Raw genomic sequence first — 25,839 nt, 5'->3', positions numbered from 1 at the left:
TTCTTACTGCATCGAATTATCTTGGCATCCTTGTTAAAATCAACTGATTAAAAAATAAGGTTTATTATCCAGATTCTCACTTCTATTTCTTTGATCTACATGTTTATCCCTTATGCCAGTGCCATGCTGTTTTGATTACTATAGCTTTGTACTAAGTTTTGAAAGTGGGATGTGTCAGTCCTCCAAAATTGCTCTCCCTTTTCAAAACTGCCTTGGTTATTATAAGACTATTCTATTTCCACAGGAATTTTAGGATCAATGTATCAAGTTTTTTTGGGGGAAAAAAAAAAAAGCTGGGATTTTTGATAAGAGTTGCAAAAAAAAAGTCAAGAAACAAACAAAACATACTGTACATTACTGTCAACCTCTAGCACACTGAATGTACAGGTCAATCTGGGGAGAACTGTCATCTTAACAATATGAAGTCTTCAAATCCGTGAACACAGAATGTCTTTCCATTCATTTAAGTCTTCTTTAATTTCTTTCAATGGTGTTTTGTAGTTTTTAGTATACAAGTCTTAATGCTTTTGTTACACGCATTACTAAGTATTCTATTCTTTTTGAAACTATCACAAATAAAATGTTTTGAATTTCCGTTTTGGATTGTCCATTGCTAGTGTATAGAAATAGAACTGATTTCTGTATATTAGTCTTATATCCTATATTCTTGCTGAAGTGGTTTACTAGCTTTAATAATCAATTAGTATATTCCTTATCTACAAGATCATATCATCTGTGAACAGAGTTCTACTTCTTCCTTTCCCATTTGGATGCCTTTTGTTTCTTTTTCTTGCCTAATTTTTCTGGCTAGAACCTCCAGTAAAATGTTGATCAGAAACAGTGAGAATGGACAAAGCACTGCAGAAATCACATTGTGATCTTTGTGCCCTTTGTTATTAAAAACTTGGGAAACAATATGTAAACCATGAAACTGAAAAAAAAAAAGAAGTCAAGAAACAAACAAAACCAACTGTACATTATTGCCATTGCTACCCACAACATACCTTGGGAGTTGTGCTTTAACTTGTTTCTGACATAGATTGTGGTACCTCTCCACTTTCAGAAATCCCTGATTCAACATTCTCTGGCAGACCAAGTCCATTCTTTTACAAACCTACAGGGAGACAAGAGAACAACAAAAATCAGTAACCAAATTAATAACAGATAATTAACTGAGACTCATAACTGATGGCTTAAAGTTCTATGTGTCCTAGTATTGTTCCTCAGTTTGCTGTATGTACCTTTTTTTTTTTTTTTTTTTTTGAGACAGAGTCTCACTCTGTCAACCAGGCTGGAGAGCAGTGGCATGATCTTGGCTCACTGCAACCGCTGCCTCCCAGGTTCAAGTGATTCTCCTGCCTCAGTCTCCCAAGCAGATGGGACTACAGGCATACACCATCACACCTGGCTAATTTTTGTATTTGTAGTAGGGACGGGGTTTCACCCTGTTGGCCAGGCTGGTCTCAAACTTCTGACCTCAAGTGATCTGCCCACCTTGGCCTCCCAATGTGTTGGGATTATAGGTGTAAACCACCACAGGTGGCCTGCTGTATGTTATCTCTGATTTAGTATCTGTGGGTGAATCTCTCACACCATGTAATTTCTGTGATATCTCATTAAGAAATTAATACTATGTGCAGGCAAAAAAGTATCATTCACTTTAGGTGTTTGTTGAATGTTCTGAATGTATTCCTACTACTATGTTCAGAGACTATTTCTTCTAGTGATCTGGGTTAACTATGGAGAGTTTATGATGGCCAAGGCCTTTATATTAGATACTGTATATCCTCCAAAATACTTTTTTTTTTAAGTTTTATTTTATTTAATTAATTTTTCTTTTTTTTTTTTCTTTTCCGATTCATGCTCAACTCCTAAGAACTTATATTTATCTATTTTTAATAAAGACGGGGTTTCACCATGTTGGGCAGGATGGTCTTGAACTCCCGACCTCAAGTGATCTGCCCACCTTGGCCTCCAAAGTGCTTGGATTACAGGCATGAGCCACCACGCCCTGCCCCACTTTTTTTTGTTTTTTTGAGACAGAGTTTCACTCTTGTTGCCCAGGCTGAAGTGCAATGGTTATGATCCTGGCTCATTGCAACCCCTGCCTCCCAGTTTCAAGTGATTCTCCTGCCTGAGCCTCCCGAGTAGCTGGGATTACAGGCATGCACCACCACGCAGGCTAATTTTGTATTTTTAGAAGGGATGGGGTTTCACCATGTTGGTCAGGCTAGTCTCAAACTCCTGACCTCAAGTGATCCACCTGCCTTGGCCTCCCAGAGTGTTGGGATTACAGGTGTGAGCCACTGCGCTCGGCCCAAAATATTTTAGCATGTGCAGCAGAACATCAACTACTTAGAATCCTTAAGAAACATGTTTTTTGTTTGTTTTAAGACAGGGTCTTGCTCCATTGTTTAGGCTGAAGTGCAGTGGCACAATCACAGCACACTGCAGCCTCTTACCCTCAGGCATAAGCAATCCTCCCATCTCAGCCTCCTGAGTAGCTGGGACAATAGCTCTGTACCACCACATGCAGCTAATTTTTTAAAATTTGTTGTAGAGATAGGGGTCTCACTATGTTGCCCAGGCTGGTCTTAAATTCCTGGGCTCAAGCAATCCTCTGCTCTGGCCTCCCAAAGTGCTAGGGTGATAGGCATAAGCCATCATGCCCAGTCGGATATGGTGTTTTTATATAGTAAAAGCACAGGATCAGAAGTCAGAACAGCTAAATTTGAGTACAACTTACATGCATTCTTGCCCAAGTCATCTACCATTTGAAAACCTGAGTTAGCTACCTAATTTATAAAATGTGGATAATATCTAACCCACAGGATATCATTAGGATTAAAAAAAAAATAAAAACAAGCTAAGTCTCTTGGTAAACTATAAAGTGCTACATAAAATTGTTAAATAAACTTTGTCTTAGTACTAATTTGAAAACTTTGTTTCATATATTTTTTATATTTCTTTTCTTTTCTTTTTTTTTTGAAATAGAGTCTTGCCCTGTTGCCCAGGCTGGAGTGCAATGGTGCAATCTTGGCCTACTCCAACCTCTGCCTCCCAAGGTTCAAGTGATTCTCCTGTCTTGGCCTTCCAAGTAACTGGGACTACAAGCGTGCGGCACCATACCCAGCTAATTTTTGTATTTTTAGTAGAGATGGGGTTTCACCATGTTGGCCAGGATGGTCTTGATCTCCTAACCTCGTGATCTGCCTAACTTCAGCCTCCCAAAGTGCTGGGATTACAAGCATGAGCCACTGTGCCTGGCCACAGGTCAATTTTTATACCTATCTCTGCATTCAATTGAGGTATTCTTACCTCAGAAAATTATGGAAAACACAAGAACACACATTTCATTAGCTATCAGCATGATGGCATCATGTCATCAAATGTCACGTAGCTACTGGAAAATTCCATGTATACTTGTGGAAAAAATGAACGTGCAAAACACAAATAAAATCTTAGTACTGTAAAAAAAAAAAAAAAAACTTTAGATCTTATGAACTCTGTGACAGGATTTTGGGAACCTCTCTGGGGTTTCTGGACCACACTTTGAGAACCAGTGTCCCAATCCTGAATAATCACATGACCACAAACATCAGTACTAAGCCTCATGTGGGGAAAAAATAAACTTCTGTTATTGAAGGAAAGAAAAGGAAATGTCTGTGTGTGTGAAATGAGGGCAACAGGGAGAGCTGACTTTACAACTTAATAGGAAGTTAACAGATAGTATCAAATAGAAGAAAATCAGCCCAAAGACTTGAAATTGATGCCTCCGAGGAATAAAAACTGGGGACTATGAAACTATTTTTTGTTGTTAAAACTATCTGATATCGGCCGGGCGCGGTGGCTCAAGCCTGTAATCCCAGCACTTTGGGAGGCCGAGGGGGGTGGATCACGAGGTCAAGAGATCGAGACCATCCTGGTCAACATGGTGAAACCCCGTCTCTGCTAAAAATACAAAAAATGAGCTGGGCATGGTGGTGCGTGCCTGTAATCCCAGCTACTCAGGAGGCTGAGGCAGGAGAATTGCCTGAACCCAGGAGGCGGAGGTTGCAGTGAGCCGAGATCGCGCCATTGCACTCTAGCCTGGGTAACAAGAGTGAAACTCCGTCTCAAAAAAAAAAAATAATAAATAAATAAATAAAACAAACAAACAAACAAACAAACAAACAAAAGAAAACCTATCTGATATTTTATTTTACTTATTTATTTTTAGATGGAGTCTTGTTCTGTTCCCCAGGCTGGAGTGCAGTGGCGTAACCTTGGCTCACTGCCACCTCCATCTCCTGGGTTCAAGTGATTCTCCTGCCTCAGCCTCCCAAGTAGCTGGGATTACAGGTGCCTGCTATGATACCTGGTTAATTTTTCATATTTTTAGTAAAGACAGAGAGAGCTTCACCATGTTGGTTAGGCTGGTCTTGAACTCTGATCTCAAGTGATCTGCCTGCCTCGGCCTCCCAAACTACTAGGATCACAGGCGTGAGCACAGCACCTGGCCTATTTAATACGTTAAATCATCAGATGAGTAGAAAGCGGATTTAAAAATAAACTGAGGTACCCTCTAACACAACCTTGTAGAAAAACATTTTTTGTTTCTGTAGACTCTACAACCTTGTTGATAATTTCTGAGAAGAAATTATTTTTTGGCAGCAATATATTTACAAAGACAAATATTAAGGTCAATTACTGCTGTAACAATTTTCAAGGTTCAGTCTAAATTATTTTGCTAGTTTTGCTGCACTGGATCTAGCTAACTTCTATTAGGGTTTAGATATCTTTTAATAATCTAAACTCACATGAATATGAGTGCTGGCTAGTGTAAGTATTTAAGTACTGACTGGATGATGAGAATAAGAATAAATAACCAGATAGGGCCAACTAAGGAAGACGTCACGTGACAAAAGATTTGAATTAGGCTTTGAAGGAAGAGAGGGCAAAGGCTGCTAAATTAGAAGTAACGGCGTATGCAAGAGCACAAAGTCTGGAATGAGTAAACCATTAGTAAGCAAACTACTTCCGAAGACAGATGAGATGTGTGGGCCAAGCTGAGAGGAATAAAATTTACCACGTTTTAAGTAGAGAAATCAGATGAAATAAGTAACTTTAAAAAGAGAATGAATGGCCAGGAGTGGTGGCTCACGCCTGTAATCCCAGCACTTTGGGAGGCTGAGGTGGGCAGATCACTTGAGGTCAGGAGTTCAAGACTAGCCTGGCCAATGTGGAAACCCTATCTCTATTAAAAATACAAAAATTAGCCAGGTGTGGCAGGCGCCTGTAATTCCAGCTACTTTGGAGGCTGAGGCAGGAGAATCACTTGAACCTGGAAGATGGAGGTTGCAGTGAGCCAAGACTGCACCAACACACTCCAGTCTGGGTGACAGAATGAGACTCCGTCTCAGGAAAAAAAAAAGGAATGAGCGTTCTTCTGCAGAAGTTGAACTTAATAAATAGAAAGGAAGAAAAGAAAAGAAAAAGACTACCCATCTTTTGAAAGATCTGGTATCAGGACAGCTGGCTAGTCATTTTCTACAAGCACTTTCATATCAGGACTAAAGCTATGGTTCTGGAAATTTCACTGGAGATAGTGAAATAGATGTAGATGAACCCCAAATGAAGTGAAAGAAAAAAAGCCCTATAAATGGAGCCCTGACTGACATTTATAATTAAAAGCTGATAAAAGATTAGAGAATAGAAGGTCACAAAGACAAATCAGAATAACACTACGCAAGCCAACATCAAAAAGATTTTAAACATAGCCAGGTGCAGACGCATAAGACTGTCATTCCAGCTTCCCAGCTACAGTACTTGGGAAGCTGAGGTGGGAGGATCACTTGGGCCCAGGAGTTTGAGGCTGTAGTATATGATGATCACACCTGCACTACTTTAGCCTGGGCAATATAGCAAGACCTCATCTCAAAAAAAAAAAAAAAAAATTAAGCATTAGGCAATATTATAAGAAAATAACAGTATTTAATGTGGCACTTTTCCTGAATGTTCAAATGTTCAAGGTGCACCGACTAACCAATAGCACAAAAACACAAAAGATCATACATCTTTTGGCTGGGCACATTACCTGAGGTCAGGAGTTCAAGACCAGCCTGGTCAACATGGTGAAACCCTGTCTCTATTAAAAATAGAAAAATTAGCTGGGCATGGTGCCTGTAATCCCAGCTACTTGGGAGGCTGAGGCAGGAGAATTGCTTGAACCTGAGAGGCGAGGGTTGCAGTGAGCCAAGATTGTGCCACTGCACTCCAGCCTTGGTGAGCGAGCAAGACTGTCTCGAAAACAAAACAAAAAAACAAAAAGATCATATATCTTTTGTTTAGGATTCAGAAAGAAGTCACATCTGGAATAAAGAAATATACTAAATTTCCCCAGGACAAGCAATTTAATGATAACTGCTGCTAAGGTATGCTAACTTGTAACTCAAAATTATCTCATTTAAAATGTAGCTCTAAATTTAGGAGTACTTTAATAATTTCCCAAAGCTAAAGGGAAGAAATTTTATTTCCCTGGTGACTACAACCAAACAAAAATCCAATTTGGCAATTTACCCAAGACAGTAAAATAGTCCTGAAGCCTAATATATGAAGCCTAAAGATGATGACTATGTCCAAAACTATCAAGGCATGGAAAGATTAGGAAAAGTATATACTATAAAAACAAGATGGAATGAATGGAATAAATCACTGTATAACAAAAGATATACAACTTGGGCTCCTGCTACTTGCTGTTCTACTGTAAGAGAATAAATGTAGTTTTCTTAGTTTTGTTAATTACTTTAGCCAGGCACAGTGGCTCACGCCTGTAATTCTGGCACTTTGGGAGGCTCAGATGGGCAGATCACTTGAGGTCAGGGGTTCAAAACCAGCCTGGCCAACATAGTGAAACAATGTCTTTACTAAAAATACAAAAATTAGCCAGGCATGGTAGTGTATGCTTGTAATCCCAGCTACTTGGAAAGCTGAGGTGGGAGGATGACTTGGACCTGAGGGGCGGGGGCTGCAGTGAGCCAAGATTGTGTCATTGCACGAGACTTTCTCAAAAAAAAAAAAAAAAAAAAAAAAAAAAAAAAAAAGCCTTGAAAACCATGTTTCTCCTTTTCATCATTTTCAAACCTAAGTGGTCAGTAATGAAAAATTTTCTTCGTTTGTTTTTAGATTTGTTGTGCCACCATGGTCCTTCTTAATAATGCAAGACATATAGGTTATACATTTGTGAAACGTGTGATTTTCCTGTTTAATCTTTAATATCAAGTCTTTTTTTTTTAAGATGGAGTTTCACTCTTGTTGCCCAGGCTGAAGTATGGTGATGTGATCTTGGCTCACTGCAACCACTGCCTCCCAGGTTCAAGTGATTTGTGATTCTCCTGCCTCAGCCTTCCAAGTAGATGGCATTATAGGTGCCCGCCACCACACCTGGCTAATTTTTTTGTGTTTTTAGTAGAGATGGGGTTTCATCACGTTGGTCAGGCTGGTCTTGAAACTCTTGACCTCAGGTGATCTGCCCACCTTGGCCTCCCAAAGTGCTGGGATTACAGGCGTGAGCCACCATCCCTGGCCTCAAGTCTTAACTGATTCTTTTTTTAAAATTTTTATTTCGTTTTCTTTTCTTTTTTAAAAATCGTAGCTGATTCTAAGAAGCACATTTTTAAACATGACAGTGAAATAAACTTACAATATATCATGTCTCAAAATAAGAATTGGCAGCATTTTTTTTTTCTTAGATGCTTTGAAATACAGTATGTTCAACTCTGATTTTAAGATGCTATGGAGGCTTTGAGATATGTTACCAATTTAATAAAAAATTTTCTCGGGAAAAAAGGCACCACCATGATAATATACATACAAATTGATCAAGATGCATTCTGATTTCAAATGTTAAATATGAGACTCTTTTTTTTCCTGTTTTTTAACATGGAAAGGAGAACAATATGAGACTCTTATCTTAGAATCAAGAAATACTGCAATGAAACCCGATTGATTGATTGATTGATTGAGACAAGGTCTCCCTCTCTCGCCCAGGCATGCTCATTGCAGCTTTTACCTTCCTGGGCTCAGGCAATCCTTCCACCTCAGCCTCCTGGGCTCAAGTGATCCGCCCACCTCAGCCTCCCAAAGTGTTAGGATTACAGGCGTGAACCACTGTGTCTGGCTGGAACCCAATTTTAACAGGTATTCATCATTGTACAAGATAAACAGAGAATCAAAATAAATAAATAAATAAAATGTATTCATTTGGTACTCTACAGTTCTTAAAGGATCACAAGATGATTAGGCTGCTTGTTAGACTCCAGAACTGAAAGGAACTTAAAGATATCAGAACCTATCCTTTCTTTTTAAAGTAAGAAAGCTGAGGCCTTAAGAAATTATGTGATTTGTCCAAGGTCATTGAGCTATTCAGCAGCAAAGGGGAAACTAAGAATCCAGGTCTTCTAATTTGTGCCATTTTAAATTTGGTGACCCACAGCTATATAAACTGAAATAACTATCCTATTTATTTCAAACTGAGAGTCTCAACTGATGCTCTGCTGTTACAGAACTGCTGGCACTATTCTAAAAAGTAGGACTTCTTGAGGTAATAAGGGATTTTTAAGGACATCAATAGGCACTCTCACCACACTGCTAAAGGTTACACAGATGGAGCTAGACCAAGATCTTTCTATAATCCTTCCCAAGTTCAAAATCTTAAAGTCAATCACAAGGAAAAAATTAGACAAATGTGAATTACAAAACATTTTATAAGCCATCTGGCCCAGTCTTCAAAAAGTCAATGGCATTCATTGTAGTGGTGGTGGTGGGGCTGTGAAAAAAAGTCAACGGCATGAAAGAATAAAAAATGTGGGGACAATGTTCTAGATTAGAGACCAATCCTTAATTAGATTGGAGACACCCCCGCCTCACAGAGCTATAAAGAACATTTTGGGGACAACTGAGAAATCTGAATACAAACGGTAATGTTAAATTCCCTGCAAACGATGATACTGTGATTACATAAAAAAAAAGTACTTGGGGAAAAATATCCCTATTTTCATCTTACTTTCAAATGGCTTAGTAAAATAGATGTTTGTGGGATAAAGGCACATACATATACATTCAGGAGAGAGAGAAAATGAGCACACAAGTGAAAGAGATAAAAAGCAAATGTGGCAAAAAGTTAATGATGGACGAAAAATCATTTAAAAAATGAATAATGAATGAACCACAACCATTCTGGCTCTTCTCTTGTCCTGCTGGCATTTTCAGTGAAATCATCTTAATTTCCCTCACCTAAATATGGATACAACTTGCCACCTCTTCTAAAAGAATACTTTAATCTTTACAAAAAATTCTATTTGGAGCCGAAGTAGGAGAATCACTTGAACCTGGGAGGTGGAAGGTACAGTGAGCCGAGATCACACCACTGTACTCCAGCCTGGGTAACAGAGTGAGACTTCGTCTCAAAAAAAAAAAAAAAAAATTCTATTTGGTCAAGTGTGGTGGCTCATGCCTGCAATCCCAACACCTTGGGAGGCCAAGGCAGGAGGGTCTCTTGAGGCTTCACTGAGCTGTGATCTCACCACTGCACTCCAGTGTAGGTGACAGAACAATTCTCTCATACAGATTACCTGAGATCACATCACTTGCATCACTATACTGTGTGTGCTGTATATATACTACACACAGATATGTATATGAAATTCTCAATTATCTGTTGGTAGAGTTACAACAAATTTTAGATTCTCTGGGTATCTACCCTAGATATTCAATTCTAATCTCAGTCTGAGTGTAACAATTAGGAAGAAGAGTTTGTTCTTAGGATTTCTATAATGTATCCTAACAACCACATTAAAAAGCCTTTCTGATTGTTCTCAGTTTTTGATTATCTGTACCATTATTTTCCTCATTAATATATGAATTAAATGTTGACTAAAACAAAGGAACCCTGATGCACTATTGTAAATGGTTATCTTGTTAATTACATACTGGCTACAGATCAGTGTATCAATCAATTTTAATACTCCTAAGAGTTTTCTTTAGTCATTCATTTTCTTAAAATGGTCTTGTAAAATGTTAAAGACATTCTAGACTGAATGAAAAATTTAAAAAAAAAAAAAGTTCTAATCTCCTCTGTTGGAAGTAAACATTAAGTAACTGATTTTGCAACACTATTACAGTTTATATAGAAAACACTTATATTTTCTATTGTTTATTCAGAGCAGTGAAATGTTTTTTAAGAGCTACTTCATTTATTGAATAATTACCGAGTATATTACATCATAGACTGTCTAAGGCAATTGGAAAACAGGCTCCTCCAAAGATAATTCCAATGTAATAAGCGCAATAATGATGCAATGGGAACTTAGAAATATTACCTAAAGTTCACAGAAGCATTATAGAAGGCTTTACTGAAGTACTAACACTTGAGGTATATGCCAAAGGTACAAATATTTTCAAGGAGAGGGAAAACAGGTAAAAGCATGTGTTTGGTGAGGCCCAAGATATTTGGGAAGCTGAACAGCTTGATGCTTGTTTCAATCAAACTTAAGTACAAGATGCTAGAAGTAGGTGTTTTAGGGAAACCTCTATTAAAGGTTACCTTTTGCTCCCAGTCTCAAAAACTATGAAATTGGATTTATATGCATAGGACATCCTTTTAATATGGTATTTTCTTCAATATTGTAAGAATCCGTACTATTCGGTTTATCAGGGTATGCAGATATAGCCGGTCTCTTTTATGAAATAATGATTAAGCGATGGAAGTTGTTTTGTTTTTTAAAATACCCTTATTTGCTCCACCCACCAAAAGCTGTCAACCCTAGAGGTTCTCAAAAACGGTTTCTTAAATCTGACTGGTCGTGAAATAAAGTTTGGGGGATAGGACAGCTGAACACGAATCTAGAACATTTACAATTTCACATATTCAAATTCAAGCTTATCTGAATCCCTCTAAGTCATTATTCTCCAATCACTTCATTACTTTATACATTGTTTTTTTCCTGTTGGGAACGCTCTTTATCTTGAAGAGGTCTTTCTGATTAAATCCTAATTGACGTCAATACTCATATTCACTGTCTTTGCATTTGTTAAACTGGTGCTATGTAAGTGTGCTCAAGGAAGGTGTGTATACTTTCTCTTGACGATGATACTGTGGACAGCATTACTGACTGAACCTGTGAGAACAGAATTAGCAGGAAGAATGAACTGCCCCCCAAGAGATTATAACTTCTTACCTGTACTTAGGTACTCACTAATAAAATCAACAGCCTGAAGAGATGGTAGGGGAAAAAAACAAGGAAAAATCAGCAATAGAGTATATTCTTTGGAATATAGCAAGACAGAGCAGTGGTTCTCAAAGTGTGGTCTGGATGGTGAGAGACCCCTAGGGCCCCTAAGACCCTTTCAGGAGGTTTGCAAGGCCAAACTACTCTCAGAGTACCGAGAAGTTATTTGCCTTTCCACTCATTCTCTCACAAGTATCTAGTGGAATTTTCCAGAAGCAATATGACATGTGCTGACATTATTGTTCTGACAGCTAATGGAGTATGTTCTGTATATTCTTGTGTCTTCTAGAATTTTCCAAGGTAAGTTCTCTGGGTCTTCAATAACTTTTAAAAATGTAAAGGTATCTTCAGACAAAAAAACCCTGAGAACTCTTGTGTAGAGTGAGAGATACAAGACAGACAGCTTGCCTACTTAAAAACAAAACAAAAAAAGAAGTAATGGTTCTTCATTTTCCTTCATATTTCCTACCAACCAACCCACTCTATAACTAAAATTTTCTAACATATTTGAAGAAAAGATCTGAAAAGAACTATAAATAGGTAACAGATTTAATTAGCTAAAGTGCTCTAGAGAAATATCTTGAGACAGAAGCATGTATTTATGTATTTTGTTGATGACTGGAAAATTTCATTCTAGAAAATAAGCAAGAATTCTCAACTTAATCTTTAAATCAAATTTATGTTCTGAACCACTAATAGGATTCCAATTAAAATAAGAGCTCCAGTTGAACCACAGAGGAAAACATTTGATAGTATCTCTCTAAAACATCTTTTAAAAGCCTTCTGTAGGGCAGGTAAATTATATAATGCAGTGTTTGAAACAGGATAATTTTTTTCCCATTTTTATATTGTGCTTTAAATAAATAGAAATTTTTTTTCCCCCTTTTATACTGTGTGGTAGCTCACGCCTATAATCCCAGCACTTTGGAAGGCTGTAGTGGGCGGACCACTGGAGCCCAGCCTGGGCAACACAGTGAAACCTCATCTCCACAAAAAATACAGGAGGTCAAGGCTTCAGTGAACTGAGTTCATGCTGCTGCATTCCAGCTTGGGTGACAGGGGGAGACCTGTCTCAAAAAATAAAATAAATAAATAAAAAATTTAAAAAGCTTCCTATACTTATTTTTTAGCAGGGAAGAATATAATGTTCATAAGCCAAAGTTATATAGATTCAAAGTTAGCCCTGATCTGCTCCCTAAGGTAGGATCTCACTTCTTTTTTTTTTGAGATGGAGTCTCCCTCTGTCGCCCAGGCTGGAGTACAGTGGCACCACCTCAGCTCACTGCAGTCTCTGCCTCCCAGGTTCAAGCGATTCTCCTGCCTCAGCCTCCCGAGTAGCTAGGTTTTCAGGCACATGTTACCACGTCTGGCTAATTTTTTATATTTTTGGTAGAGATGGGGTTTCACCATGTTGGCCAGGCTGGCATCAAACTCCTGACCTCAAGTGATCTGCCCGCCTTGGCTTCCCAAAGTTCTGGGATTACAGGCGTGAGCCACCACACCTAGTCAGGATCTCACTTCTTAACCTTTGCCACTTGTTTCAAAGTGTCTCACCCACCTGCCAAGGGGGCCTGGGTGACATACTAATGCTGCATCAGCACAAATTTTTCTGTTTTACTGGAAAAACAACTCAAAGTACATGTTTTGTCATTTCAAAGGTTGTGTTCAGCTAAATAATTTTACATTGGAGGAGTTAAATATTTAAGGAGCAACTTCTGTGAAACCAGGAGTTCCAGACTCAGGGTACATTTTTTGATCAATAGCCAATGGGAAAAAAAAAATCCCATTTATTTTTTATTTTATTTTTTGTTGAGATAGAGTCTTGCTCTGTCACCCAGGCTAGAGTGCAGCAGCATGATTTCAGCTAACTGCAACCTCCACCTCCTGGCTTCAAGCAATTCTCCTGCCTCAGCCTCCCGAGTAGCTGGGATTACTGGCATGCACCACACCACGCCTGGCTAATTTTTGTATTTTTAGTAGAGATGGGGTTTCACCAGGTTGTCCAGGCTGGTCTTAAACTCCTAACCTTGTGATCCGCCCGCCTTGGCCTCCCAAAGTGAGCCACTACACCAGGGTGTATTTTATTATTATTTTTTGAGATAGCAATCTCGGCTCACTGCAACCCCCACCCCTCCCAGGTTCAAGCAATTCTCCCACCTCAGCCTCCTGGGTAGCTGGGATTATAGGCATCTGCAATATGCCTGGCAAATTTTTGTATTTTTGTAGAGGTGGGGTTTCACCATGTTGGCCAGGCTGGTATTGAACTCCTGACCTCAGGTGATCTGCCCACCATGGCCTCCCTAAACGCTGGGATTATAGGTGTGAGCCACTTCGCCCAGCCAAAAATCCAATTTAATAAGGCATTCACACAGTCCCTTGGAAATCAATTATTCATGGTAAGAGGAAGCAAAGATTATAATCAATTAAACAGTACAAATAACTGAAAAATGTTATTGTAGCAATTTCAACCTACAGCAACTCTTTTAAAGAAAATACAGAGTAATAAGTACATGGATTGTGTACCTGTTGTCTACATTAGGTGCTAAGCATAGTTATAACTGAGGTCTCAATAGGACAAGCAAACTGAGAAGGAGGAAAAAAAAGTACCTGAACAATACATAAACTAGCTCACCAGCTACCCAACAGCTGACATTTAGCTTTATGAAAACTAATTCTGTTCTTAATATTACTCCCTTCAAAGCACATCCAGCCTTAATTCCACTCAAAAATATACTTACAATGAAGGGAACTATGTAATTTATATGTCAGATAGCAGCATATACTCAAGTCCCTTGATCTTTCAGCAAATGATTCTTTAGGTATAAATGGCTACTTAAAAACGAATGTACAGCACCTAGGCACTGTCTTTTGACTGCCAATTTCAGAAAAGAGCATATTTAAATTAATGCTGACACCTAGTGGCAAGAAAGAACATCTTTCTTTTATAATGTTACCTGAATTGTACCTTCCAAGCAAAGACCCTTCCAAATCCCCACAAAAGATTATCCATTTAATCTATTCAAGAATTATCCATTAGTCTTAAAAAAGAGAGAATAGTTCCCTATTACTAAAAAATCATATTTGCAGACGTAAAACAGGGCAGAATCTTTTACTAGGGGTGGGAAGTGGTACCGAAGGCACTCCTTATGAAAAATCTGAGTTTGAAATTATAAATTTGTAACCTTAAAAGGCCAGAAAACTGCTTAAGAATGCAGCTGAGTATCTCACCTGACAGAGATGTCATTTATTCATAAATTGTAGCATATGTGTGAACTCTGGTTAGGACAGGCTGGTTCTCCCCTCCAACTTTAAAATTGTTTTAATTTTTTAAAAGTAAAATGACCAACAAACAAATAAAACTCACAGTTTTTCTTAACACTTAAAAAACAGAACTGTGAATATTCCAAGCTTTACAAAGCCATTGTCTGGTCGAATGGTTCAATTCAATCAAATGTTATATGCCCAATTTTCCAAATACCATAAATGTACAGCGTGAATTTTGATCAAATGCCATTTTTTAAAAAAATCTGAAGGCATGTTTAAGATTCTACATGAAATTCTAGGATAAAAATGGTTTGGAAATTCAGAGGCAATCAATTGTGAAATATCTATTTTCAGATGAAGAAATTTTCCATCCTGCAGACTGGCATGGTTGAATTGCTGTGTTGACTAGAAAAAATTGGCCATCAGTTTGAATTAATATTTATAAGCACTCTTTTAAAAATAAGTTATTATTTCCTTTAAAAATGTAATAATAATCCACTTTAAACAGGAGGTGTAAGACCACAATATGGCATATAGAGTATTAAAAAAATGTTATACACAGCACACTCAGAAATGTCTTTGTCCTCTTAAAAACAATCCCGAGCAGATTTAGCTTCTCCACAGAATCGGTTTGCAATCACTTGAAAATGTCCACCTCCTTCAATTTCTTTACCACTTAAAGGTAATTTCATTGAAAGGCAGCAAAATATCTGACTGACTGACATTCACCACACCTTCAGTCAAACCTCTGGAGTGAAGTAAAAGCCCAATGGCAAATTCATTCTTTATAAACATCATGGACTGAACTATTGTGATTTTAAGGTATAAAGAAACCTCTCCTACAGCAGGTGGGTGGGCGTAAGTCATTAGTTACAAAATAGACTGCAAAAGACAAAAAAACGTGTCAACGGGTAAGTTGCTTCATTACGGGTGGGAAGCATTAGGATGAGGCAAAGCGGGAATGGTCATTTCCCAAGGCTCTACTTCAGTGGTCAACTAGGGCGCTGGGGCTAAGGCTAAGTAAACACGTTCGAATTCTTCGGAACCTCTACCTGCTTTGGGGTAACTGAGCCACCTTACTCAATCTTCTCGACAAGGAAACTTGGGTGGTTGGGGTGGGGAACAATACGTTATTCTTGCAAGACAAACCAAGCCTGGCTGGGATCATCTGCCTACTTCTGAGTTTTCTCCCCTAACCCAGGCCGGGTGCTGGAAGCGGTACACAAAAAGCAGGCGACAAGACCTCTCAGGGTCCACTCTCAGGCCAGGCGGAAGGTGGAAAGACCAACTCCGCCACCCCTCCGCAGAGGGCCCGCTTCCGGGCGGGGGGCAAGGAGCCCCCAAGACGAAGTTCCCTCAGGAAGTCACCCCAGCTCCGCAGCCAAGGCGCAATCGGGAACCAGCCCACTCCTGCTGACGGACGCCAAGGGAGAGTTCGGGACGGGAGCGGCGTCCTCCCGGATCTGTAGCCGGCAGGGGCTCGCGGTGGGCTCCCTCCCCGGGGAACGTGCTCCCTTCTCCTCCCCTCCTCAAGACCTCGGCCCGGGGGAGAGGGAGGCTGGGTTCCGCAGGGGCCTCACCAGACGGAGCTGGCTAATTTCGTCGTAGGACATAAAGCTGAGGATGTTCTCGATGGCTACGATGGGCAGCGCCACAAGCGTGTTGTTTTGAGGCAGCTGGTCTGGAGCCAGCGCCGGCGCTGGGAGCGCCTGGGACCCTGGCTGCGGGTGCTGTGGCGGAGGCGGTGGGGGCTGTCGCTGGGTAGAGCCGGCGGCCAAAGAGGAGCCGCCGTCGCCGTGGCCACCGCCTCCTTCCTCTGCCATCCGCTCCTCCGCCGCCGCCGCCATCTTGGGGGTTTGATTCCTTCCCCCCCTACTGCAAGGGGAACAGGGACACTTCCGCTGCGTCACTTCCTCCTCCTGCAGCCGCCGGGAAGGGGTACCTGGAAGAAAGGGGAGGAGTCTGTGGGATAACAGGCTGGGAGAGACTCACGCGGTGCGTTTCAAGTGGAAGTGAGGGAAGATCATGTAAACCCCAAGAAAGGTGGTCATCCTAGACCCTTTTGTCTAAGATTAGTAACTACTTGAGAGCAAGGGAACCGTATTTATTAAAATGAACTTCACTGGGGCAGTTTTCTTAAAGAGCTTCCTGACAAAGGATGATAATGATGTTGCCTAATAAATGTAGATGGAAATAATGTAGAGTAGCACCATTTTTCAGGAATCATAGAAATGATTGATTTACGCAAATAAAAAGTGTTGAAATATCGATAAGAACTACAACATGGATGAACCGTGAGAACATATTAAGTGAAAGAAGTTAGACACAAAGGACCACATATTGTACGATTCCATTTATATGGGATGTCTGAAATAGGCAAATCTATGGAGACAAAAGTAGATTAATGGTTGCCAGAGGCTGGGGGGACTGGGGAAAAGGGGGTGACTGCTAAAGGGTGAAGGGTTTCATTTTTGGGTTGATAAAAATGCTCTGTGTTATATGTAAATTTTCAGTGCTGCAAAAGAAGTAGCACTTGAATATAAATTTCCTCAGCAAGGCATTTTACTTCCATAGAAGGGTGCATCTCACAGATGGAGCAATGGTGAGCACACATCTGGACAAGGGAAGGGAAGGAGTTCTTATTACTGACTCAGGTAGCCCCTACTGCTGTGTCATTCCCCTATTGGCTAGGGTTAGACTGCACAGTCTAAGCTAATTCCAACTGGCTATTTTAAAGAGAGCAGGGGTATGAGCCAGAGTGGCAGAGTGGGTAGTTTGGCAGGAAGGATGTTTACAGGACAAGGCAGAGCAGGTGACCAGAGGTGACTCAGGTCAAAGCAGGTGGCCAGGGCAGGTGACCGGAGCGGGTGATCTGGATGAGTCAGAACGGAGCAGGGAACTGGGGGAAATAGATATGAACTATTTATTAGAACTGGTGGGAAAGATTGTTTACTGAAACTACAGGGAAGTTAAACTTTAAAATGGAAAATTAGGCCAGGCGCGGTGGCTCAAGCCTGTAATCCCAGCACTTTGGGAGGCCGAGGCGGGTGGATCACGAGGTCAAGAGATCGAGACCATCCCGGTCAACATGGTGAAACCCCGTCTCTACTAAAAAAAAAAAAATACAAAAAATTAGCTGGGCATGGTTGTGCGTGCCTGTAATCCCAGCGACTCAGGAGGCTGGGGCAGGAGAATTGCCTGAACCCAGGAGGCAGAGGTTGCAGTGAGCCGAGATCGCGCCATTGCACTCCAGCCTGGGTAACAAGAGCGAAACTCTGTCTCAAAAAATAAATAAATAAATAAATAAATAAATAAAATAAAATGGAAAATTAAAGAATAAGAGAGCTGAACATACTGACATACTGATTCTTTGAAGAGAAACTGGAGTTCACTATATCTAACATCTGGAATTAGTGGAATTACATCATTGTGTAACCATCAGTATGAATATACAAAACCACTGAATTACTATATACTTTAATGAATGTTATTATCTATGAATTATATTCTAATAACAACTGATTTAGGCAAGAATCATCAAAAGGTACTAAAACTAGGAGGTACACATGTGATGAGGAACATGATATTTACATAGTCTCAAAATAACTCCCCTTAAATTATATATTGTTTACAAAGATGGAAGGAAATAATTCACAAGGCTGAGCGTCGTGACTCATGCCTGTATTCCAGCACTTTGGAAGGCTGAAGAGGGAGAATAACTTGAGCCCAGGAATTGGAGACCAGTCTGGGCAACATGGAGAAACCCCATCTCTACAAAAAATACAAAAAATTAGCCAAGTATGGTGGCGGCACCTGTGGTCCCAGCCCAGCTACTCAGGAAGCTGAGATGAGAGGATTGCTTGAGCCACAGGAATTCAAGGCTGCAGTGAACCATCAGCCCACCACTGCACTCCAGCCTGGTGACAGGGTGAGACCTGTCTCAAAAAAAACAAAAAAACAAAAAAAAAAACCACAAGTTTACTACAGAGAAATTTGGTGGACACCATCATAACCAAATGATCAAGACTAACATCACAGTTATAGGAGGAACCAATTTCATATGCCTATTAACATGATACCCTAAAAAGGACACAGCATAATGTAGTATTCATGCAAAAAAAGCACATGAGTTGCGTTTGAGGTAGACATTGCTAGATGATTGGCCAATAAATTATTCAAAAGTATTAACGTTTTTAAAGATACAGCCTAAGGGTTTGTGCCAGATTAAAGGGGACAAAAGAGACGTGGCAACTAAATCTGTGGGTGATCCTGGATGGGATCCTGGATTAAGGGAGAAATAACTATGAATTGAAGGTTTGTGGCAACCCTTGAGCAAGTCTCTTGTTGCTATTTTTCCAACAGCATGTGTTCACCTTGTTTATAAGGGTCTCATTTTGGTAATTCTTATGATATTTCAAACTTTTCAAATTCTTGTTATATCTGTTATGGTGAGCTGCTTGGTCTTATTCTTAAAGCTTCCAATATGTCCTTTCTTTTGTAGCTTTCTTTTGGAATCTAATTTTTGCACAGTAGATGTGGAAACTGCAGAAAAAACTAAGTATGACTAAAGGTTAAGGGAAATGGGGGCAAATGAAGCAAAGAAATTAATTGGTGGTGTTGAGCTTGTCAGAATTGGCATGTGAACAATAATCATTTTACCTATGATTGTTGCAAAAGTTTTAAAGTTCTTTGATTCTCCTACTTCAGAGTTGTTTAGCATTCAACGTATGCTTCATGCTTGACTCTTTCTGACATATTTACATATTTATGTTAGTTTTATTTCCACTAATAGATTGTAATTTTACTTTTCTTCACCATATTGATATCTCTTCATAGAACCCATTACCACTTAGTCCAAATTAAATTCATTTTCTACCTTTTTAATTAAATTAGATGCTTCTTGGTATTAGATTGAATATAACTTTCGTGAATAGAATCATGCTTTAAATTCATTATGGAAACTCATTTAAAGGAAACTCATAGAGAATCATTTAAAATGTGAATCATCACTCTCTAACTTTATTTTGTAAATCCAATCATTGCTTGTTTGCTTGAAGTGGGCATGTGAAAAGCCTTCCCACTCCCTTAACTCTTCATTTGTGGTCAGCTAGTTAATATCCAGATCAGTTGACCTAACAATACAATACAATGTTGATCTAACAATAGATAAATACAACCTAGGGAACAATTTAAACCAGTTCCTGCCAGAAGCTCATTCAAATGGTTCTGTTTATGTATTTTGGATTTATGCCCTTATATCTCCTACATTTTAAAATTTATTTAAGTTCTTATTTATTTATTTATTTGAGACAGGGTCTGACTCCGTCACTCAGGCTAGAGTACAGTGGCATGATCTCAGCTCACTGGAAATTCTGTCCCCCTGCACTCAAGCCATCCTTCCACCTCAGCTTCTGAAGTAGCTGGGACTGCATGTGCATACCACCACACCTGGCTAATTTTTGCATTTTTGTAGAGACGGGGTTTCACCATGTTGCCCAGGATGGTCTTGAACTCTTGAGCTCAAGCAATCTGCCCAGCTCAGCCTCCTGAAGTGCTGGAATTATAAGGTGTGAACCACTACATTTTTTTTTTAATAAAGAGAATTTCAAGGCAAATGGTTGCTTTGTTTCAATTGTTAAAATCAATGTTTGTTTTGGATTTGTTTCAATTATTTATTTTTTATTTTTATTATTTTATTTTATATGGAACGCTTCATGAATTTGTGTGTTATCCTTGCACAGGGGCCATGCTAATCTTCTCTGTATCGTTCCAATTTTAGTATATGTGCTGCTGAAGCGAACACGATTTGTTTCAATTATTAAATCAATGCTTGTTTTGGATATGCTTTCCAATCAAAACAAATATTTGTAACTCATACAAATATTTGGACTCAAGAGTAGTTCTGGGTTCTAAACGTAGTTTTATGCCAACAGACTACAACAGGACCTTTGCAAGATAGTGGTCTCAGGTATGAGATGGACACTTGCTTCTTAAGATCTTTGTGTTTCTAGTTTCACATCTGTAAAAGGGAAGAATATTATCTCTCTTATATCACACAATTCATATGTGGATGAACTGAGACTGCAAATGGGTGGGGTTTTGAATGCCTCTGATTAAAGGTGTTAAATCAATTTACTACAATGAAGACACTGTATATAATCCTGGCCCACGTTATCCTTCTGCTTTCCTGGTTAAGGTGTGTGTTGAGGAGATGGGGGGTTGTTGGGTATGGTGGAGCAGGATGAGGGGTGATCTAACCTATTCAATGGCACCTCCACAGGAAGATGGACTATATATATTAAAAAATAAGAAGCTAAAACTGAATATTATTTTTCTATTTGTTAGTAGATTTGTAATAGAAAAAATAAAGGATGAGCTCATATCCTAACTAAAAAGAGATTTGAAGTTTCTATGGATTGCAATTAACTGTGTTTTTAAAGATCCATCTTTTAAAATATTTATTTAAGACAATCTTGCTCTGTCACCCAGGTTGGAGTGCAGTGGTGTGATCTTGGCTCACTGAAACGTCCACCTACCAGGTTCAAACGATTCTTGTACCTCAGCCGCCTGAGTAGCTGGGACTACAGGCACACGCTTCCGTGCCTGGCTAGTTTTTATATTTTTAGTAGAGATGGGGTTTTGCCATGTTGGCCAGGCTGGTCTTGAACTTCTGGCCTCAAGTGATCTGCCTGCCTTGGCCTCCCAAAGTGCTGGGATTACAGATGAGAGCCACTGCACCCAGCTTAAAGATCCATCTTTTGACTAGATTGTCTATCTAGTCATTGTCTATCATGACTAATAACTGAAATTTTATGATTAGATACATTTTGTAAAATTTAAATCTTTGAATTCAGGAAAAGATAGTCCACTAGACTTTCAATTCAGCAAGTGTTTATTGATTGCTACATGGGTAACGCTAGGAAGATTCTAAGATATAAACAATATTTCCCACCCTGGAGAGGATGTGAGTCTGGCTACTGTATCTGTCACCACATTGATGGCCCGAATTGATTCTATTGACCTGGCAGACTGGACTGGTGTTTCCTTATTTTCTCATGTGCAGTTTTCCTAAAGTTGTATATTCAGAAAGAAAAACTTAATTTCCTGGACTGTTCTGGAAATGTGATTCAGCTGCCTCTGTTCTCCTGCCATTAGAAAGAAGTGAAACAAAAATTATGGAAACACATAAATAGGAGTAGTTCATTCTGATTCGAAAGACCAGGGAAAGCTTCACAGAGAAGTTTCTCTTTCAGCTTGACTCCGAAAGATGATGATGTTGGGATACTTGCAGTGGTTTTGTCAATTAAAAGTTGAAGCAGACTGTGAGGACATTTCAAACGAAGGTAACAGTAAAGCAAATAGCATGAATTAGGTAAACATCCAAAAGATGAGAGAAGCACATGTGGGCACAGGATTTTGGATTTTAATTCTGTAGACCAGTGGTGATTGTTTTGCTTTTAATTATTTTAAAAATGTTTGTGCCAATTATCAATTAATTGCCTCTGAGCCCTAAATTCACCCTTTTTGCCTGCTTTGTGAAAATACATATGGGCCCACTGAATGTTTTTTTCTTTATCAGCTGGTGCAGTGTGAAGCTATGTCAGTAGAGGGCTCTGGGAAGACATTGCAAGAGCAGAGAGTTTTGCTTCCTGGTTTTGGCGTGCTTGCTTGGCAGCTCCTGCAGCACACAGGCAGAGTCTCCGGCACCATGCCCTGCTACTGGTAGGGCAGTCAGTAGCACCCATTGACTAGCAGCTTGCCTTGGTATCGCCTTCTCCCTTAAATGGCTTAATAGTAAAGTGTCTCTGGTGTCACATCTCTCCATGACCTTTCCCTGGCATCTTAGAGTGACAGATTTCTGGTAAATTCCAAAGGGCGGATTTCCAGCAAGTTCTGCCAGCACAGTACCACAGCAATTTCTCTGCTGCCTAGTGAGCCACACCTGTGCCCTCCAACACCTGGGTCCTGAGCCTGGGGGAGCCTTTTCCTTGGGTACTCTATCCCAGCTCAAAGAATATGGTTGCTACTTATATTTGCTATTCTTTTATTCTTTAGAGTTTTCTTTACTTCTTACTAGCCAATCCCTCATTTTTCAAATTCCCTGCTATAGTAAATATTTTTTTTTTTTTTGAGATGGAGTCTCACTCACTCTGTTTGCCCAGGCTGGAGTGCAGTGGTGCAATCTCAGCTCACTGCAACCTTCGCCTCCTGGGTTCAAGTGATTCTCCTGCCTTTGCCTCCCAAGTAGCTAGGATTACTGGCATCCATCGCTATGCTTAATTTTTGTGTTTTGTAGAGACAGGGTTTCACCATGTTGAACTCCTGACCTCAGGTGATTCACCCACCTCAGCCTCCCTAGGTGCTGGGAATACAGGCGTGAGCCATCTCCTCCACCAGGTTAGACTATTGTTTTTTTTTTGAGACAGAGTTTCGCTCTTGTTACCCAGGCTGGAGTGCAATGGCGCGATCTCGGCTCACCGCAACCTCCGCCTCCTGGGTTCAGGCAATTCTCCTGCCTCAGCCTCCCGAGTAGCTGGGATTACAGGCACGCACCACCATGCCCAGCTAATTTTTTGTAGTTTTAGTAGAGATGGGGTTTCACCATGTTGACCAGGATGGTCTCGATCTCTTGACCTTGTGATCCACCCGCCTCGGCCTCCCAAAGTGCTGGGATTACAGGTGTGAGCCACCGCGCCCGGCCTAGACTATTGTTAAATACAACTCTCTACTTACTTCTTCCTGCATTAGAGAGCTGAAGGTTGCTACCAAAATATGTGCTACCTTGCTGACTGTTTTCACTTTAACTTTGTAATCGTGACCCTCCAGTGGGCTCTACTGCTGCCCTGCAGTCATTGCATATTTTCCAAGTTCACTTCCTCTACTCTTTTTCTAAATGATTATTTTACATCTTCTCCTATCTTCTCAAACCTTCAATCCCCCCATCCACCTATTGACCTGACTTTTTATTTCAATGTCAAAATAGGAGGTAAAGAGAGAAATTTTAGTGGGAGAGCAGGAAACTTTAGCGGGAGAGAAGGAATTGCTGATTTCTTGATAGAGGAGAGAGGACAGGCTCTATTATGCAAGTGGAAACGCCTGTGTTAGCTGCGAACTGAAAAAGTTCATCCAAAGTAACAAGGAGGAGGCAGAGCACATAGGTAGGTGCGGACTGATGGGTAAATATAAGAGCCTGTGCACATTTCTTCTGATTGCTTCTATTTCTCTTCCACATATTCACATGCCATTAGTTCTCCTATCTTAGAAAGACATCTCTTTACCTCATATACCCTTCCAGCTACTACCCATCTCTCTCCTTCTCTTCACAGCCAAATGTCTTGAAAGAATTGGCCACTCTTGCTGCTGCCTTCAATTTCTCTTCTCATATCCTCTCTTGATTCCACTTCAGTCAGGCTTTTACTCTGACCAAATCATCAAAATGGCTCTTATTAAGGTCTCTGGGGAACTCCACGTTGCTAAATCTAATGGTCAATTCTTAGTACTGACCTTACTTGACTTGTCAGAAGCATTTGGCACAGTTGATGATTCTACCCTCTTTAAAACACATCCTGCACTTGGCTTTCAGGTCACTATGCCATCCTGATTTTCCTTCTATTCTACTGGCCTTTCCTTTACGTCTCTTCATCTTCCTCATTCTTTATTTTTTCTTTCTAGATCTGATTGCATTTGTTGATAGGGTAACACTTCCTAGACAGTCTTCATTCAGTGTGCTAGCTCTAGCAGCTTTACACAAGACTGAAATTATTGTACAAATATAAGTTTTCAAGACAATCTTATACCTTATCAATCAATTGCATCTTTTAAAATTATTATTATCTAATTTCAATAGCTTTAGGGGTACAAGTGGTTTTTGGTTACATGAATGAATTATATAGTGGTGAAGTCTGAGTTTTTGTGTACCTGTCACCTAAATAGTGTAAATTGTACCCAGTAGGTGATTTTTTTAATCTCTCACTCCCCTCCCTGATTGTGAGTCTCCAGTGTCCATTACACCACTGAGTACCCATAGCTTAGCTCCCACTTATAAGGGGAACATGCAGTATTTGGTTTTCCATTCCTGAGTTACTTCACTTAGGATAATGGCTTACAATTCCATCTAAGTTGCTGCAAATTATTTCATTATTTCATTATTTTTTTTGATGACTGAGTAGTATTCCATGGCATATAAATGTAGTATATGTTTATGCAATCATTGGTTGATGGACGCTTAGATTGATTCCATATCTATGCAGTTGTGAATTGTGCTGCAATAAACATATGGGTTTAGGGTCTTTTTGATATAATGACTTCTTGTACTTTGAGTAGACACCCAGTAGTGGGATTGCTGTGTTGAATGGTAGATCTACTTTTAGTTCTTTGAGAAATCTCCACACTATTTTTCATAGAGGTTGTACTAATTTGCATTCCCACCAATAGTGCATAAATGTTTTCTTTTCAACGCATCCACACCAACATCTATCGTTTTTGGACTATTTACATATTTATTTATTTATTGAGACAAAGTCTTACTCTGTCGCTCAGGGTGGAGTGCAACGGCACTATCTCAGCTCACTGCAACCTCTGCCTCCTGGGTTCAAGTGATCCTGTTGCCTCAGCCTTCCAAGTTGCTGGGGTGACAAGCGTGCACCACCGTGCCAGCTAATTTTTGTATTTTTGGTAAAGATGGGATTTCACCATGTTGGCTAGGCTGGTCTCAAACTCCTGACCTCAAGAGATCTGCCTGCCTTGGCCTCCCAAAGTGCTGGGATTAAAGGCATGAGCCATCACACCCGACCTGTTGGCCGTTTGTGTATCTTCTTTTGAAAAATGTCTGTTCATGTTGGTTGCCTGCTTTTTAACGGGATTTTTTTTTCTTGATTTTTTTTTTTTTTGTGGATTCTTGATATTAGTCCCTTGTCAGATGTATAGTTTGTGAATGTTTTCTCCCATTCTGTAGGTTGCCTATTTACTTTGTTGATTATTTCTTTTGCAGTACAGACACTTTTTTAGTTTAAGTCTCATGTATTTATTTTTTGTTTTCTTGCTTTTGCTTTTGTTTTCTTAGTCATAAATTCTTTATTTAGGCCAATGTCCAGAAGATGTTTTCTTCTAGAATTTTAATTGTTTCAGGTCTTACATTTACGTCTTTAATCTATGTGGAGTTAATTTTTGTATGTGGGGAGAGATACAGATCCAGTTTCATTCTTTAGCATGTGGCTATCCAATTATCCCAACACCATGTATTGAATACGGTGTCCTTTCTCCAGTGTGTGTTTTTGTCTGCTTTGTTGAAGATCAGTTGGTTGTAAGC

At 39.7% G+C, this 25,839-nt stretch overlaps 1 protein-coding gene and 1 non-coding gene across 2 annotated transcripts in view; both read right to left on the bottom strand.

Annotated features, from left to right (window-relative positions):
- FBXO28 (F-box protein 28) overlaps positions 1-16,391 on the bottom strand; it is a 44,635-nt gene extending 28,244 nt beyond the window's left edge. Inside the window, exons 1-2 of the mRNA XM_032289370.1 lie at positions 16,112-16,391; positions 1,005-1,114 (exon numbers count right to left, since the gene is read on the bottom strand). Of these exons, the coding sequence (XP_032145261.1) occupies positions 1,005-1,114; positions 16,112-16,378 (377 nt within the window). The 5' untranslated portion in view covers positions 16,379-16,391. The remainder of the gene's footprint in view (positions 1-1,004; positions 1,115-16,111) is intronic.
- A 3,836-nt stretch (positions 16,392-20,227) lies between these two features.
- LOC116559123 lies at positions 20,228-20,334 on the bottom strand. The gene has a single exon (XR_004272320.1). It is a non-coding gene; the product is annotated as a U6 spliceosomal RNA (small nuclear RNA).
- Between the last annotated feature and the right edge of the window lie 5,505 nt (positions 20,335-25,839).

The sequence above is a fragment of the Sapajus apella genome, unplaced genomic scaffold, assembly GCF_009761245.1.
Source record: "Sapajus apella isolate SASKATOON/1434 unplaced genomic scaffold, GSC_monkey_1.0 scaffold22, whole genome shotgun sequence".
NCBI classification, from domain to species: Eukaryota; Metazoa; Chordata; class Mammalia; order Primates; family Cebidae; genus Sapajus; species Sapajus apella.
This window is presented reverse-complemented; position numbering and strand designations above follow the sequence as displayed.